Below are 15690 nucleotides of genomic sequence, written 5' to 3'. Positions count from 1 at the left end.
CCCTGACTCTAGGATTTTGCCTGAAGCGCTCGACTCGCCAATACTTTCCACCTAAGGTTACTACCCCTAGGACTTAGGGTTATTGCCTCCTAGGGTTTTCCACCTACCTAACCGTAACTAGGACTTTTCATCACCTAGAGTTACTACCCCTAGGGCCTAGGATTACCACCCCCTAGGATTTTCTATCTACCTAGAATCCACTAGGATTTTTACCTAAGACAACTTAGGACTTTCCTGCGAGCACAATCAACTTTATTTGACAACAAGACATCTTAACTTTTGAATTATTTTCCATTATCAAAACATAAGTTTGATCGTCTGATGCTTCCTACACTAACAAAAAGTTCTGACCAGTATCCGCATTGTAAAAAAAAACATTGAATGTAAGATAATTGATCTAATATAATTAAAATTTTCATTGATCGTCATAGTAAATCAGGAAGCAATAACGATGGACAGTCCAAAAGTTCAGCATCTCATGATTGCGTACTCCATTTAAAAGAAAAATCTCTATAAATATACCGTAACTAGGAATTGAATCATAAATACCTGAGTAATAATTTGTCTCCTTTCTACTATACATAATTTCAAAGGCTAGCATCCATATTGTATATGCTATGTTGATTAAGGAAGTTTTGTACTGACTACATGATGTAGGTCTTATTAGGGTAGGACAACTAATGCCTAATGCAACTATCTAGAGACTACATAACACAATGCGGTTACAATTTTGATTAAAGTTGTTACAATATGGTGTTGTCTAAAAAACTCTATATAGAGTCTGTTAAGTTACTCATCTTATGCTGCACATCATGAACACTGTATGTATTTTTTTCACTTCCTTCCACCTAATTACTATAACTTAAATCCTAAATCCCAAACTTTAAAAAATAAATTACACTTGATCACACCCATGTGCACCGTAAGGTAAGTAGGTTTATATTCTCATATATACTGAGGGATGATAATGGATTGAGTTTAAATATGAAATTCCATATTCTCGATCTCTATATCTATTAGGATCAAATATCTATCCTTATATCTATATCTATTAAAAGATCAGATATATTTTACGTTAATAATTTTTTTATATTAGAATTAACATATTAAAAAAGTATATAATTAAATAATAGAGTAAATATTAATACTAATATTAAAAAAAGTTAGTAATTTTAAATTTATTTTATTATTATTATTATTATTTTAAATTTTTATTTCCTTTAGTAACTGTTAGATCCTGAGCCTTAAAAAAAAAAAATTTAAAAATATTAATACTATAGGCTCAGGAAATGCTCACAAATAAATGTACAGTAGGTCACCTATGTGTATATTTATCCAAGGTATGATTTAGTATTTGCATAGAACTTAATTGAGTTATTCAATCATTTGAAATAGGCCCGAGCGAAGGCCGGTGTCTCACTTGGGCCGGCCCAACGATTTGTTCTATTAAAGCTCTGGTCCCTGCTCCTGCAATTATTCGCCGTTCGGGATTTTGGTGGTGGCGGCCGACAGCCTTCGGAGCAGCACGCACGTACTACTTCGCGTCCCCCATGGCAGCCGCATTTGCGAGGAGCCCTGGTTCTCCTGCGGCATTCTCTGCTGGATCCCCCAGGCCTACTCTCAAGAGGGTCGGCACCCACAACGGCAGCTTCCACTGCGATGAGGCCCTGGGATGCTTCATCATCCGCCTCACCGACAAGTTCTCTGGTGCCGAGATTGTACGAACAAGAGATCCCCAGGTACACAATCTCTTTCCTTTATTAATCTTCTTAATTTGCAAAAAATGAACAGTTTTTTTTTCTTTTCCCTCTTGAATGTTTATCGAGAAAGGTTGCATTTTTCTTATCCTCTTTAATCACCACCGGGCTGATTACTTACGCAAGAGAAGGGCTTCAAAATAGAAGAACTGAAATGGTGCAGAAAGTCTATCTTGTGCGTAGGGCATGATATGATGCATCTTTACAGTATCATTAAAAGTTTTTTCCGGTTACTATGTTGATGTTTTTCACTAGAACTGATAGCATGGACAACACTAGTAGGTATTATGGTTATATTGTTTGCCTGGTATGATTCTGGACCTAGATATTGCAAGAGTGAAAAATCAAAGAGATTAGCAACATGATATATTTGTATTTTTTTTTTCAGAAGTTCTATATATATATATATATATATATTTGGATGTTGTTGAACGTTTACATTTACACACTGTGATCTTCTAAAAATTCGAATCAATTGGAAACTGGTTGCAAGTTTACTGTACAATAATGAATAAAAAAGGTAGTTCATTCTAATAAGAAGTTAATATAAAAGTCATAAGATGTGCGTGGATGTCAGACTCATAAGTTATATCTATAAATCCTCTTCTTTTTGTGAACATATCTCAGTTCAGGATCAAAGTTCTTTTGAAAACATGCATCAAACGGGAATTACTTTTTGGAAGGACAATCTCAAAGCACTTTGATTCTATGAGATTTAAGGTCTTATGCGATTTTGCATCCCTTAATTCGGAATGAACAATGAGATTGAAGTAGTGTCAGTAATTAATGAAGAAGATATAAGCTATACAATCTAATTACTTTTTTGTCAATTGAATTTGATTAAAGGCATGGAGAATTTTCTTTTCTGTCTTTAATTTTTATGATAGAATAATTCTCCTTGCATAAAAATGAGTTAAAGTGAGTATACTTTTAATGAGATAAAATTTCAGTTCATGAGATCAATTTTCTGTCAAAGATGGTGGATAATTGTGGGTGGAATACCAGCTGGTTGAGGGATATATTGGTACAGGGTATAGGTTGTCCATTTGTGTGATTTTTCTCTGATTCTCCTCCTCAATGAGGTGAAATAAAGATTATAAAGATCCATTGAACGTAACTGTTAGCAATTAGATTTGTGATTCCTGAAAGATCATCTGATCCTTGGTGGTTTGGGTTTGATCGTATGATACAGATCAATATTACCTTTTTTATACATTGTATGATCTAAATGATAGTTTTACTATTCAATAAAATTTTGTTCATGTGAGTTTAGAGAAACATTTATAGTTGTTCATTTCTGTTTATGCTATTTCTTAATAACAGTTGCGGATAAGATATATTTGTTAAGCAACTTATGTGATATTCTAAGGTTTATGGTCTACTGATAGTAAAGTATTTCATATTTTCTGAAAAATTGGAGCCTACCACAAAGAAGTAAAAGAAAACAATAAAAATTAAACATCAGGAGAGTTGGTAATTTGTTCACTATATGGTGCTTTAGTTGGCTATTCTAATTTCTTTGCCCACCACACATATGAAAAGCTATAAAATTGACATTGTTATTTGATAGATTTTGTCATTGACAAATACTAATTTGCTTTTGAACTCGTTGCACATGTATGTTCAAATTATCTACCTGATTTGTACTATGACTATGACAACTAAATGCAAATCCAAGCTAAATGGCACCCCCATGCTTACTCTTTTAATTCTACAACTATGTGCTGCTTCATTTGCTACTTAAGTCTTGCTTGTTGACTTTGTAAACTAATTGATTTTTTTAATGTCATAATCTTTTTTTTTTCAAAAATCAATGTGCAGCACCTTGAAACCCTTGATGCAGTGCTTGATGTTGGCGGTGTATATGATCCTAGCCGAGACCGTTATGATCATCACCAAAAAGGATTTCAGGAAATTTTTGGCTACGGGTTCAGCACCAAGCTTAGTAGCGCTGGGCTTGTCTATAAGGTATTAGCTTATCTGATATTGATTTAAATCTTCATGTAATATTTTTTATTTTGCAGATTTGGAACTTATCCTTTATATTCTGTCAGAGAAGAATTCTGTTTTCAGGTTTTTATTCGGCACCTTTATCATGGGTTATATAGTCAATTCTGCTACATTTTAGTATATATTTAGCTATAGTGTCATGTTATTATTAGCACTAGAAAATACTTTGTTTATGCATCAGAATTTTTCAGACAATATCTTTACATTGTTTTGATTTGGTATTTATGGGCTTAGCAAGAGTGGAAAACCATCTTTTCTGATTTTAGTTTAGAGATGGCCACTATATTTATGTTATTTGTGTTAAGCGGTTCTGAAATCTGAAGGAAATTACATCATTAAACATGCTCATGCAGAAGGAAACATGCAAAAAGCACTGGGATAGTCTAACTTCAATAGTTTCCTTGCCTTGGTTTCATAGGTTAGTTGAATCCCAATGGAAAAGTTGAGGATCTAATTGCTCAATTAAACCACTGGAAATGATTGTTGCTGCTCAGAGTTCTCTTTAAGCTAGGGTTATTCTACTATTTTTAGATCAATTAAAGTGAAAAAAGGTCAGTGACTTATAGTGAAGTAGTACCACAAGGGCGAAGGTGAAAAGAACTAAACTTCTATTTATGTACAAATGTTGGTTGTTGCTTGTCACCTTCAGACAACAAAAGGGACAGTGCTTGGTTAAGTATCAACTGTATTTGGAGCTACTCTTTTTAGATCAATTAAAGTGAAAAAAGGTCAGTGACTGATAGCGAAGTAGTACCACAAGGGTGAAGGTGAAAAGAACTAAACTTCTATTTATGTACAAATGTTGGTTGTTGCTTGCCACCTTCAGACAACAAAAGGGACAGTGCTTGGTTAAGTATCAACTGTATTTGGAGTGATATTCTCAGCTTGATTCATCAGTGTTCTTTGAGGGAATATACTGCCACTTCTCTGTACTGCAAATATTGAATAACAAATAGCATTCCGTCTTCATCTAATTATTTTGCTTCAATAGTCTTCTAAAGTAAAATTTACCAATGTCATTCCCCGTTGCAGCATTATGGAAAGGAGATAATTGCTAAGGAGCTTCAGCTTGATGAGGGACATATAAATGTACAACGACTATACCTTGCTGTTTACAAAAGCTTTATTGAGGTGAAGTTTCCCTATTTCTTAACTTGTCTCTTTTGCTCATCAATTTTGAGACATAACTTTACTGCTAGGAGATGTGGTTGATTTGATTTATTTTGCATAATATTCTCATTCATGTTTTTGTTTCAGCAAAAGAAAATTAGTCCTAGTTGACATTTAAGCTACTATATTAGTATATTTGTACTGGACACATTAGATTTTCATTTATGTATAGGCATTTGGTTTCCCCTTAGTTCTGCCAGAATTTTACTTTAATGCTTGTTCTGCTCTTGCTCAGTGGGAAAAATATCTTTTACAAGGGATGCTTGTTTCAACAGAATCCATTTTCCCCATGTCTTCTGGCTGAAATAGGTGGTTTTCACAAATTCCAATAAAAGTCCTCTTTACTCTTCAATAGCTGCACCGAGCAAGTTTAGGCAAGGGTGATGATGGACACTAGCCATTGAGGACTAGTGATGAGGGCTAGAGTGGCAGAGGGGTGAATACTTCCTTGACCTCAAAATAGTAAATGTGCTCTCTCGTGTTCTTGTAGATATGTGTAATACCCCGGTTCTGAGATTCTGGTTAAATATGACTTAAAAGGTTAGATGGTACTATCCATATCACCAAGGTGTACCTTCCTTTTCGGAAGCCCAAACTTAAGAACTCCAAAGTTAAGCGTGCTTGGCTTGGAGAAATCTGAGGATGGGTGACCTCCTGAGAAGTTTTCCAGGGTGCGTGCGAGTGAGGACAAAGCACGCTGAAAGGACCTCCGGTGGTCTATGGAGTTAGTCGTTAACCCGATAGGCAATTTTGGTGGCGTGCCGGGTTCGGTTCGGGAGGGACCCGCCCCGGTCGGGGCGTTACAGATGGTATCAGAGCGACCTTGCGACCGTGAGTGCGCCTGTGGTAGGAGCACCCAAGGCACCACCTAGCAAGGGAGATTCTGGGATTTGTTTGTGGTGTGATTTGTGGTTACACAACGAGGACGTTGTGTCTTTAAGTGGGGGTGATTGTAATACCCCGGTTCTGAGATTCTGGTTAAATATGACTTAAAAGGTTAGATGGTACTATCCATATCACCAAGGTGCACCTTCCTTTTCGGAAGCCCAAACTTAAGAACTCCAAAGTTAAGCGTGCTTGGCTTGGAGAAATCTGAGGATGGGTGACCTCCTGGGAAGTTTTCCAGGGTGCATGCGAGTGAGGACAAAGCACGCTGAAAGGACCTCCGGTGGTCTGTGGAGCTAGTCATCAAACCGATAGGTAATTCTAGTGTCGTTCCTGGTTCGGTCCGGGTGGGGCCCGCTCGGGCCGGGGCGTTTCAATATGAACGCACAAAGCACAATGCTAACATAAAAGATCTTACATAGTTCAAAACCACCGGTTCCTAATCTACAGCCTATAAACTTCTAAGGTGAGTCATTGGTTGGAAACCCATATCTTTCTTCTTATTAGAGGTGGAAAAACCTTGTACAAATTATTTTTGTACAATAAAGATCAACACAAGAAAACTAATGGCTATATAAAAAAAGTAATAGTTTAAAGGTATGAACTTTAAGCTATAAACATAAAGACTATAAAAGAATAGTAAACTGCAAAGTGGAGTTGTGGAAATTCTTCAGAATAATATTTTGATTTTTGATAGATGATGGTCGAGCTCCTCTTGCCCTTTTATTTATAGTTTTCAAATTGAGTTTAGATAAGTTTCATCCATATATTTTGTTTATTTCTAGTTGATTCAAATTTTTGCTAGTCGATTGAAATATTGATCAAGGATCCTTCTCTACCACCTATCGTTTTTAGCCGACTCAACACCATCCGATTGACTCAAATATGTTCTAGTCGACTCAACTATTCTAGTCAACTGTATTGATAATATTTACTTGAACTATAATTTTCAAATTCAAACAGTGGGTCTGTTGATTGCTAATCGACTTAACCCTTTTTAGTTAACTTGAGCAAAGCGTCTTAAGTTGACTACCCAATTGCCTTGTTTGCTAAGTCGGCTGCATTTAACCTTTAGTCAACTAAATCTTTGAGTTCATGCTCAATTAGAAATGTATCAAGAAACCGAAGATTACAATTTCGCTCGTAACTCTCACATATCACCAAGATACCTTCAAGGTGTTGGCATTTTACATTGTTTAAGAGTACACCTCTTACATTAAGGCCTTGGCTAATTCATTCCATCCTTTGCTAGGTCATCTGCATAGTACACCTCTTGTGACTACTATCAAAGCTATTGAGTTAACTTTATGCTTCTCCTCTTACGTTGATCTCTAGTGGTCTCTTGACCATTGGCTCTCAACTATCAAGCCAAACAAACTTGGCCACATCAAGTCCAACAAACACAATAACATTAACTTGCTCATGCCAAGTCTAAAAACACAACTTCACATCGTTGAGTCACACCAATTTGGTTGCGTTAAGTCAACAAACATAACTCGACTTTGTCAAGTTAGAAGCCCTAGCTTCATATGCATTTTGTCAAATCTTTGCAAAACATCATAGCACACATTAGTAACACAAGCAAACACAACTTGAACCTTTGCAATACACATCAAAATATCTTGATCAAACACAATCACTAGGGCATGATTACACTAACAATCTCCCCTTTTGATGTTTCACAATCCGTTTTAGGGAAAAAGAACAAAATTATGTCACCTAAACTCCCTTTAAGCTAGGATTTTATTGTGATGAGATAAGGTGTACTTGAACCTATTCTTTCTCCCCCTTTAACATGCATCAGAACAAAAATTTAAATTTATAAAATCAAGTAACCATATGTAATTCATCTGTATATCAAAATTTTTAGTAAAAAGATTAAAATATGTTCTAGTGATTTCAATGATCAAAATATGTTGTTATATCATATATTATCAAAAAGAATTATAGATTATTTTGAAAAACTAGCATAGAAATTCATTTCTTAACTTTTTTGTTGAACTTACTACCAGTTAGCCAAACCTTGTCTCAGTTGTCTAAGAAGTTTTCAACAATAATAAAAAATAACACAAACTTCTAAAACATTTGAAATTCTACAGAGAAGTTAATTTTACATAACAACAAAAATTTAGTTTTCATGAAAAGCATAATTTTTAAATTTGATAGAAATAAAAAAAAATTGCTAGAAACTTCTGTAGTTTTAAAATTCAGGAATGTTAGTTTTGAACTCTTAAGCAACAAATATCCATATAAGCATTTTAGGATACTAAGTATAAAGCTTTACCAATAAGCAAACAAAATAATTGTAGGATCAGAAGGAGGCGCTAGAGGAGGAGGGAGGGGGATGAATAACGTGTATTTTAAAAACTTATTTTATTACAAAAATGAGATTGCAGCAAAAATTAAATAAGAATAACACAAAAAGAGACACAATAATTTTAATGTGGTTCGACTTCCCTCTTGTGTTCCTATGTCCACAATGTATGATTCGTTAATGGATTGATCCCGAAATACCTCTAAATCTTCTCCTTTCCAAAAAAAAATTCGGAGGTGGAGAAAAACCTCTTACAATAAATAGTTAGTGTATAGCACAAAATAAAATGTAATTAAATTTAAAAGTCACCAAAGTAAAGCTTCCTCGATTTTAGAGCTTGGTGGAGTGAATTAGATCTGAGGTGAATTCGAGCACAAAGAACAAAAATTGATGAAGAAATGATTGCTTGATTGCTTTTTTTAATAATATCTGAGTCTTAGACTCAAGCTTGTTTTATAGCTTTTTTATGGTCGATCGATAAAAGCTTATCTAGTATCAGATTGGTCTCTCGGTCGACCGTTCAACAGTATCGCTAGATTGATCATGTCCATGCTAGCTTTCCCGTCTAAGTTCATTTGCTGATCATAAGGTCGCCTGATAACTCATCACATCAGCATTTCACACCTTATCTCTTGCCACGTGAGTTGCTCGAAGCCTATCCTTGCCCAAATCTGCCTCCACACAAGCAATTTTGTGCTTTTCCATGCCATGCCAACTTCCCGAAGCTTATCCTTGCCACGTCATCAGACGTCATCTGCCACGTCACTATTATGTGCTTATTTGACACCACACCAACAATGTTTTGCCAAATCACTGAGCAATCATCCGGTCGACCAAAAACTGTTGTTCGATCTCCTGAACCTTCCGATCGATCATATTTATTTTTTGATGGATCAAACGCCTATTTTCTGCAAAACCAAGTTAATACGACAAATAAGTAATAGATGTATTTATTATTATACATGCTCTATTTTTTTTAGTTAAAATTGTCTGATCTCAATTTCGAAACTCATGTTAGTTTCTTACTCGGATTATCTCCTAGCTGTAGGATTACCATTGTCCCAAGGTAAAAGACACTCCTCATTGCTTTCTTTCAAAAGGACCTCTCCTGAACTTACCTCACTTTCTTACTTGGGCAGGGCAAACGTCTGCTTCTGCTAACCCATTTGGACTTGCGATCTTCTGACCCACCAAGCTTTCTTCTACTTAGTATCCGATCACCCACCATGTCTTTCCATATCAAGTTCATCAACCTATTTGGTTTTCTCTACCTGGTGTCTCCATTTTATCCATGAAGACTTTCTCTTCTACTAAGTGTCCAGTTCTCCTGACTTCTTAAGGCTTTTTGTGTTAAGTGACCTGCACACTCAACACCCAAGTTAGATTTACAATGCCTAACTTTAAACCTTTTGCCATATATCAAGACACAAGTTTGAGTATTTGGTGTTGCATGCACCAATAATCTTCCCTTTTTTGATATTTGACAATCTGATTTAAAGTTAAAAGAAATATAATGTACTATTTCGAATACCCCTTAAATTTTGAAAAATTTAAACCTCATTTGAAATTTAAGTTTTCAAACTTTACCTTTGCAAATTTTAAACCTCATTTGAAATTTAAAATTTTAAACTTTAAACCTCTCGGTATTCTCCCCCTTTGATATAACATCAAAACAGGGGCAAATCATAAACCCAATATTCAAAACAGGCTCGAAAGAATTTACAGGAAAATATATTTCAAATGGTCTATCAAAATAGTTTTGGAAAAATTGAAAAATGTCAAAGGCGTTTGTTGCAGTAAATTAAAGTGATATATGAGAGTATGATTCAAGTAATGACAGAGGGTAGTTTGGGAAACAATAAAAAGGGTAATCAGTTACCCTTGTGCCTAAGTAGGTCCGAAGCATTAAAAGTCTTGACCCCCTACCCTAGTTTTATAGTTAAAGTCATCAATAGAGTTTAGGTTATGATAATATTCTGCACATAATCCTTGATTAATATGATGTGTGTAGTAGACTAGGTTGGCCTAGGTATAATAGTTGATTATCTCAACTATAGACAATACTTGGTACAGAAATGCCTATCTAAGTACCTAGCGCCGAAAACTTTATGTAGGAAATCTAGGATCTTGGCTATGGTATATGAGGGATCGGCCTGATCTTGAGTTACCTTACGCTTTTGGCTATAAAAAAGACTACAATAAGCATATAACTTTAAAAAAAAAAATGATGAAATGAACGGGTTAGGATAGTTACCATGATATTTTTAAGGATCTCAAGGCAAAATGAATGTTGGAACATAAGAGAGAAAGGTGGAACTGGAGCTCACTAGTGATGGATTGATCTTACCTTGACACTATTTTATAGGGTAGTTTCGGTTGTTTTTCGGTCGATCGAACAATATCAGGATTTTATGGTTACAATGTGGATCAGTTGATGGAAAAAGCTTTTCAGTGGGCTCAACAATTGAATTTCTGATCTAACGATCAACTTTTTACGGTTACAAGGTGGATCGGTCGATCGAAAAAGGCTTTTCGGTTGCCCGAATGTGGATGACTATGCTAGCTATTTTGTCGATTTCTGTTGTTCAATTGCCCTAAAACTTGTTTGGTCAATCAAAAAAGTCAGAGCATCGATCAGATTGACCGGAATTATGTGTATATTATTTTCTATCAACTGACGTGATTTTCCTTTGACAGTAGGGTTTATTCGGTCTCTTGAACATGTGTTTTTAGTCGACCGATAAGGTTGTTTTGGCCTGGTTAGTGGCTTAGGATTTTGAGGTCATTCAGGAAATTATTTCCAACGATCGGAAAATTATTTTGAAAAATAATTTTTAAAATTAATAATTCATCTATAATGTTGTCCTTAGAAAAATGTCTAACTTCTTTTTTGTCTTAAAAGTGATCATTAGTTGAGTTTTAAGTCCAATTTAGGGTTAGTCATTGTAGTGATCAATTTGTTTTATACTCCATTTTGATACACTATAATCTACATATGAAACCAGGGGTTGAGTCCTAACGTCTCATGCTCATCGACGTCGCAGACAAACAATACTAGGTGTTTGTGAGATGCAAAAGTCGCTTAGATCTATAGGTTCATGAACTCTAAAACCCAAGTTAGATTCATTTTTCAAAACATAAAAAATATAATAATTACATAAAATAGTAATAAAGATAAATCCTATTCTATTAAACACATTCCTAATTCTCTTGTAAGAGTACTAAATTCTCCCTTAAGTAATGATTTGGTAAATATATCGGCTAAATTTGATTTGAACTCGGTCGAGTATAATATCTCCTCTAGCTACATGATCCTTAGCAAAATGATATTTTACTTCTATGTGTTTTGTGAGTTTTAGTTAAATTTATCAAGCTTATATTATATTATCAATTAACACTTTAACATTTGTGTAATTTAATTCAAAATCTTTTAATTTACAATCGACATAATCCGAGTCAATCTATTATTTCAAAATTACTAATCATAGGGTACCAAATTCCTACATTTATTGTTTTCTTTTACCAACTTAAATGAGACACTTTAACACAAAATTAATATCTTGCACATACCATCGAGGTTTTGGAATAAAGGTACCCGTCGTCACATGGTTCTTTCCTCTCCTTTAAGGACAACATCCTATCGCGAATATTATCGCGAATATACTTTACAGCACACAACCTTATCACGAATATTATCGCAAATCTACTTTACAACACACAACCTTATCGTGAATATTATACAGGACTAGCGTGGGCCCACCATGTTCTGCCTAGAGTTACAGGTGAAATGAGGCCATTCTTCGGACTGCATCATGGAATGAATAGGCTATATCTTCTAGTTGGTCATTGATCTGTTTAGTTGCTGGGTACCAATCGGACTACCAGTTGTCCTTGGTACTTCTGTTGAGACATTCCTTTGTTTTTATGGAATGAAGCAGCCTTAGCTGCTGTAATGCATTTGTTGCTTGCACGGCTGCCTGTTGTTGCAAGTCGTGTAATTATTCTCTGATTTCTTGTTCATACTCCAGGGTGTATGGATATTTGTAGAGGAGTTGAATAAGTTGTTGGTACTTTTCAACGAGGTCGAGAGGGTCAGGAGAGCCTGAGTCATTGTGGCTTGGGCCTCCTTGCTGGGCTTGTCTTTGAGCTCATTGAGGGCTGGTGCCACCAACTCCCGTTGAGCAAAATTTCCTTCGGCCATTCTGCAATAATAAGACAAGATATTAGTCTAGACAAGGCGTTAGCTAGTTGATTGTCCTTGCCATCTATATGCTCAAAAGAGACTTGAATTCTTGTGCCAGTTATATAATCAGTGAATGCAAGCCATCGAACTCTGGATGGCTTATTTACTGAGGATTTTCCAAAGAAGCTTATAATGGCTTGGCAGTCTGTTCGAATTATTAGCTCCCTTTTGTCTAAATAATAAATTTTTAATGCCTCAAGGGAATTCATGACTGCATGGATTTCTGCATCGATAGTTGACTTTATTGGCGAATACTTCCCATTGGCATATGCACATACCTTCTCAGTGGATTTAGCATTAAACTTATTTCTTTTCCACTTATAGACTCCACCCCATCCTTCCATACAACCATCAGTTTCTAGAATAATAAAGCTATATGCTGGAGGTATTGTGAGGTCTGGTAATTCTTGAACAATGTTTTTAATCTGTTGTATCAGATGCCAGTCTTGAGCATTCATACGCTTATTTCCAATGGGGCTGGTTTTTGCATATAATGGGCTTAATAATTTTCCTAGATTGGGAATATAATTGCGAGCGTAGTTAAGAAGTCCCAGCCATGATCTAAGCCCATGTTTAGTCATTAGATCTTCATTCTTAAAATCAGCTATTTTTTTATAATGTGTGGTTGTAATTTGATCTTCCGATTGCCAATTATAGCGCCTAAAAACTCAATTTCAGGGACAGCAATTCTCATTTTTGTTGGGTTGAGGATTAGCCTATTTTCTTGATAGATTTGTAGCATCCTTTTCAAGTGTTTAGCATGTTTTGTTTCATCTTTAGAGAATACCAAAATGTCATCCATATAAACTGCAATAAAGTCTTCTGTTCCTTTAAAACAATTATCCATTTTTCTCTGGAATATTGTTGGGGCATTTTCAAGCCGACATAACTAGCCAGTCAAAAGGCCATCTGGGACCAAAAGGCGGTCCATTCTATGGAGTCAGGATGCATAGCAACTTGATGAAAATCACTCTTTAGGTCGAACTTAGAATAAATTTTTCTATTATTAACCTTGTGAAGGATTGTATTGATCCCAGGTAAACTGTACTGATCTTTATTTGTTAGGTTATTCAGGCGTTTATAGTTGAAAACCATTCGTTTCTTTCCTTTAACTTCTTTGCTTGTCTCTGGGTCTATGGTTGTACCAGAATTTACAATAATTGCTGTAGTTCGGTGTTGACTTTTGCTTGGCCTTATCACCTTTAATTTTAATAGAGTCGTAATATGTCTTGTAAAGACTTCCTTTTCTTAGGGGGTCAGATGTTTTAGAGGCCGGTCTTCAATGATAAAATCCGGATTCTTGATATTAATATGACAAAGGATCTGATTTTTCGACCAATGTAAAAGGGGGTTATCCCTAATATAACCTTGATTTCTTAATTCCGAAAGTAAAGGTTTAAATTGTTCCCAAAATTGTTGGGTCATTTGTTCAGAGGAGTAATAGACCATCTCTTTGATCTGAATATATTCTTCCTCTTCTAACCCCAGTTCTTCTATTGCTGCACATATAGTAGGCAATGTATTAATTGTAGTTAACTGCTTATAAAATGTTACCGTATTGCCTTCTATTCGGACTCCTCCATGCATAGCCCATATGAAGTTGCAGCCGAGTATCATCTGAATTTTATCCCCTAAGACCATTGGGAAGCTGTAAGTGTAAGAGATTCTGAATATATTATCACCAATAATCATCCTGCCTTGCTTTAGTTTTAGTTTGGCAGACTGATGGGAATTAATTCCACTGAAATGGACAATAAAAGTATTTTCTTTTAGGGCTTCCTTTGGTACCGAATTCTTGTCCACAAAACAAGTTGTTGCACCAGTATCAAGTATGGCTTTTAAAGAAAATTTAGGAATTCCAAGGATATCAATTTCAACTTTCATATTTTTGACTAACCTGGGACCTGAATCTCTTAAGCTGCTGTTATTCTGCTGGTTGTTTCTTCATATAGCATGTTTGCAGCTTCCTCTTCCTCTTCCTCTTCTTTTGGAATAAAGGGCTCGGGTTTATGGCAATCACGTGTAAGGGCAAGGTTGTGTGTGTAAGTTTTAGAGAGGGAGAAGGCAATGTGGACGTGCTTGAGTAAGGGAGAAGTTATTGCGAGTAAGGGAGAAGTTATTGCAAGTAGATTTAAGCGAAGGTGAAGGTGGCATGGATAAGGGTAAGTGGGTGAGCTTATTTTGGCATGAAGACGATATTGATGGGTAAACATGGGTCATAGTAGTGCAGGTCAGTTCTTGCAAAGGAATCTAGAAAAATAAGTGATATGCTTGTTTTGATTCTTCTCATTCCCTTCCCTTCTCCTTCCCCAAGTGAACATATTTTCTCCTTATTTCCCTATTGGTGCAATCATGCATTCAATTGTGTAGTTTTGATATTTGGGCAAAATTTTAGATTACATCTTTTGAGATTATTGATATAGTTTATTAAGTGTGTAGGTGTAGATTACTTTACAAAGTTATTGCAGGTGTAATGGATGAGATTTAAGTGGGTCAAAGTTGACTTAGCAAGTTGAAATCCAAGAAGTCCAAGAGTGATTAGATGCTTGACAGTTGGAAGTCTCAATGGTTTAAAGATGATTAGGAACTTGCAAATTAGGAAGATCATGAGGCCTCTTGACATGGAAGACTAAGGCTTCTTGAGACACGAAGAAGTCCTAGACGCACAACCTCTTTGCATGTAATTCCTGGTGGGTTGTATGATTTACAAGATGGAATAGACTTAGTCGGAGATTTGACCTTAGAGTTGGTTGGGTCGAGGATCAAATCGACTCGTATGTGGGTCAACTAAGCAGTCGACTCATGCTGATCAACAAGTGAATTGAATGATTATATTTGTGATTGAGTTGGTTTAATAGTTGATGGGATTATATTCATTTGACTGGGCACTTGATTGGTTTTCTAGAAAATGTGACCGTCAATTGCTTATATGATATAGTGGTTCACTTGATTGAAAATAGACTGTGTTGCAGTATTTTGACCAATCAACTAAATAGTCAATTGGTTTATGTCATCAGTCGGCTTCACTTGTGTTGGAAAACAAATTTCACGTTGAAGCAAAGTTACATTGGTAGGCTATAAATATGCACTGAATGGAGCTCATCAAGATTACCGAAGCTCCTTATTCTTAACATCCTAATCTCAACTCTTTGTGCTTAACTTTCACCTTTATAAGAAGAAGATTATAAGAAGTTTCTCCGCCTCTAAAATATTAGAGATTCGAGAAAAAGAAAGGATAGCAGGTTGTGTGGAGTGACTCACCAACTAGTCATACCTTGTGGAGTAGGAAAAGAGGTTCTGAACCATGTAAA

The 15690-nt window shown here is 35.6% G+C and overlaps 1 protein-coding gene across 1 annotated transcript in view; it reads left to right on the top strand.

The window, feature by feature from the left end:
- The first annotated feature begins 1321 nt into the window (after positions 1–1321).
- LOC122050479 (MYG1 protein-like) overlaps positions 1322–15690 on the top strand; it is a 39271-nt gene continuing 24902 nt past the window's right edge. The window contains exons 1-4 of the mRNA XM_042611380.1: positions 1322–1340; positions 1396–1739; positions 3579–3725; positions 4800–4898. Coding sequence (XP_042467314.1) covers positions 1322–1340; positions 1396–1739; positions 3579–3725; positions 4800–4898 — 609 coding nt within the window. The remainder of the gene's footprint in view (positions 1341–1395; positions 1740–3578; positions 3726–4799; positions 4899–15690) is intronic.

This window comes from Zingiber officinale, chromosome 3A, assembly GCF_018446385.1.
Source record: "Zingiber officinale cultivar Zhangliang chromosome 3A, Zo_v1.1, whole genome shotgun sequence".
NCBI lineage: Eukaryota > Viridiplantae > Streptophyta > Magnoliopsida > Zingiberales > Zingiberaceae > Zingiber > Zingiber officinale.
Note: the sequence above shows the minus strand (reverse complement) of the source record. Positions and strands in the feature narration are given on the sequence as shown.